The 1,167-nt window shown below is 45.0% G+C and overlaps 1 protein-coding gene across 1 annotated transcript in view; it reads left to right on the top strand.

The window, feature by feature from the left end:
• Window positions 1–564: 564 nt before the first annotated feature.
• LOC119586005 (signal recognition particle 14 kDa protein-like) overlaps window positions 565–1,167 on the top strand; it is a 5,755-nt gene continuing 5,152 nt past the window's right edge. The window contains exon 1 of the mRNA XM_037934717.1: window positions 565–673. Within this exon, the coding sequence (XP_037790645.1) occupies window positions 644–673 (30 nt within the window). The 5' untranslated portion in view covers window positions 565–643. The remainder of the gene's footprint in view (window positions 674–1,167) is intronic.

Here is a 1,167-nt window from a genome sequence, read left to right as displayed (position 1 = left end):
TGATATTTCATTAATGCAAAAATATAACAGCAATAATGATATTCCCACATATCTAAAAATAATGGCCAAAGTTATCTATTCCCCATAGGCCCGTATCTCCCGCACCCCGTTGTCAGGAATAGTATTTTGCCATTAATTACCCCCCCCCTTAAAAAAAGGTATTTCAACAACGCATAAAATATAAGGTCAACAACAATATTCCCCCACATCTAAAAATAATGGCAAAAGTTTAGTCTCCTTAGACCTGTATTCCCCGCGCCCGTCGTCAGATATAATATAGGAATAATATTTTACCATTAAATACCCCCAAAAACACAATTATATTTCAATAGTACAAGAAATATAACATCAACAATAATATTCCCCCACATCTAAAAATAATAACATAAGTTTAGTCTCATTAGGCCCGTATCTCCCACACCCCGTCGTCCGAAATAATATTTTGTATTTAATCCCCCCCAAAAAAAAATATATATATATATTTCAACAACGTAGAAAATATAACAGCAACGATAATATCCCCACCCTTCTCAAAATAATGGCACCGAGTTTAATCTCCTTAGGCCCGTATCCCCCGCGCCCCGTCGTCCGACCAGCGAGGCGACGGAGCTGCCAGTCGACGACGTGACAGCGGAGAGGCAGCATGGCGAAACCTCATCTCAACAACGATGTCGTTAGTAGATGCCTAATATTTCATGGGGGGAGAAAAGATTTGGTTGTGAATTGAATTTATGCTTTCATTACCTTCGGTTTCCATCACTGGGTGTGAAGTATATTTGAGAGAAAAGGGTTTTTATTCGTCCGGAAGGAGTGTCAGAGAGAGGAACAGATTGGGACTCGGATTTTGCACCATATTTCTTGCAATCATTTGCACCTTTGCCATTTTCCGAGCCTGGAAATCGCCCGAGCGACCCCCAGAGACGGCGACGAACCACCAGCGGCGGAATTCATCCCGAAATAGGAAAACCGCGAAGGGGGGGGGAGGGGGAAATCCCATCGTTGAGTAGCTCTATTTTGACCCGAGTTCCTGCTTCCGTCGATCTGCCTGCGGCCGAAGAGAGGAAAACGCGGCTTAATCCACGCTTTTCACGCCCTGGGGCACTCGGGGGGGGGGGACGTATGTGTTTAGGGGGGAGGGGGTTGGGGCAGAGAACCCCCCCTTTGGGC

The sequence above is a fragment of the Penaeus monodon genome, chromosome 20, assembly GCF_015228065.2.
Source record: "Penaeus monodon isolate SGIC_2016 chromosome 20, NSTDA_Pmon_1, whole genome shotgun sequence".
In the NCBI taxonomy this organism is placed as follows: Eukaryota; Metazoa; Arthropoda; class Malacostraca; order Decapoda; family Penaeidae; genus Penaeus; species Penaeus monodon.
This window is presented reverse-complemented; position numbering and strand designations above follow the sequence as displayed.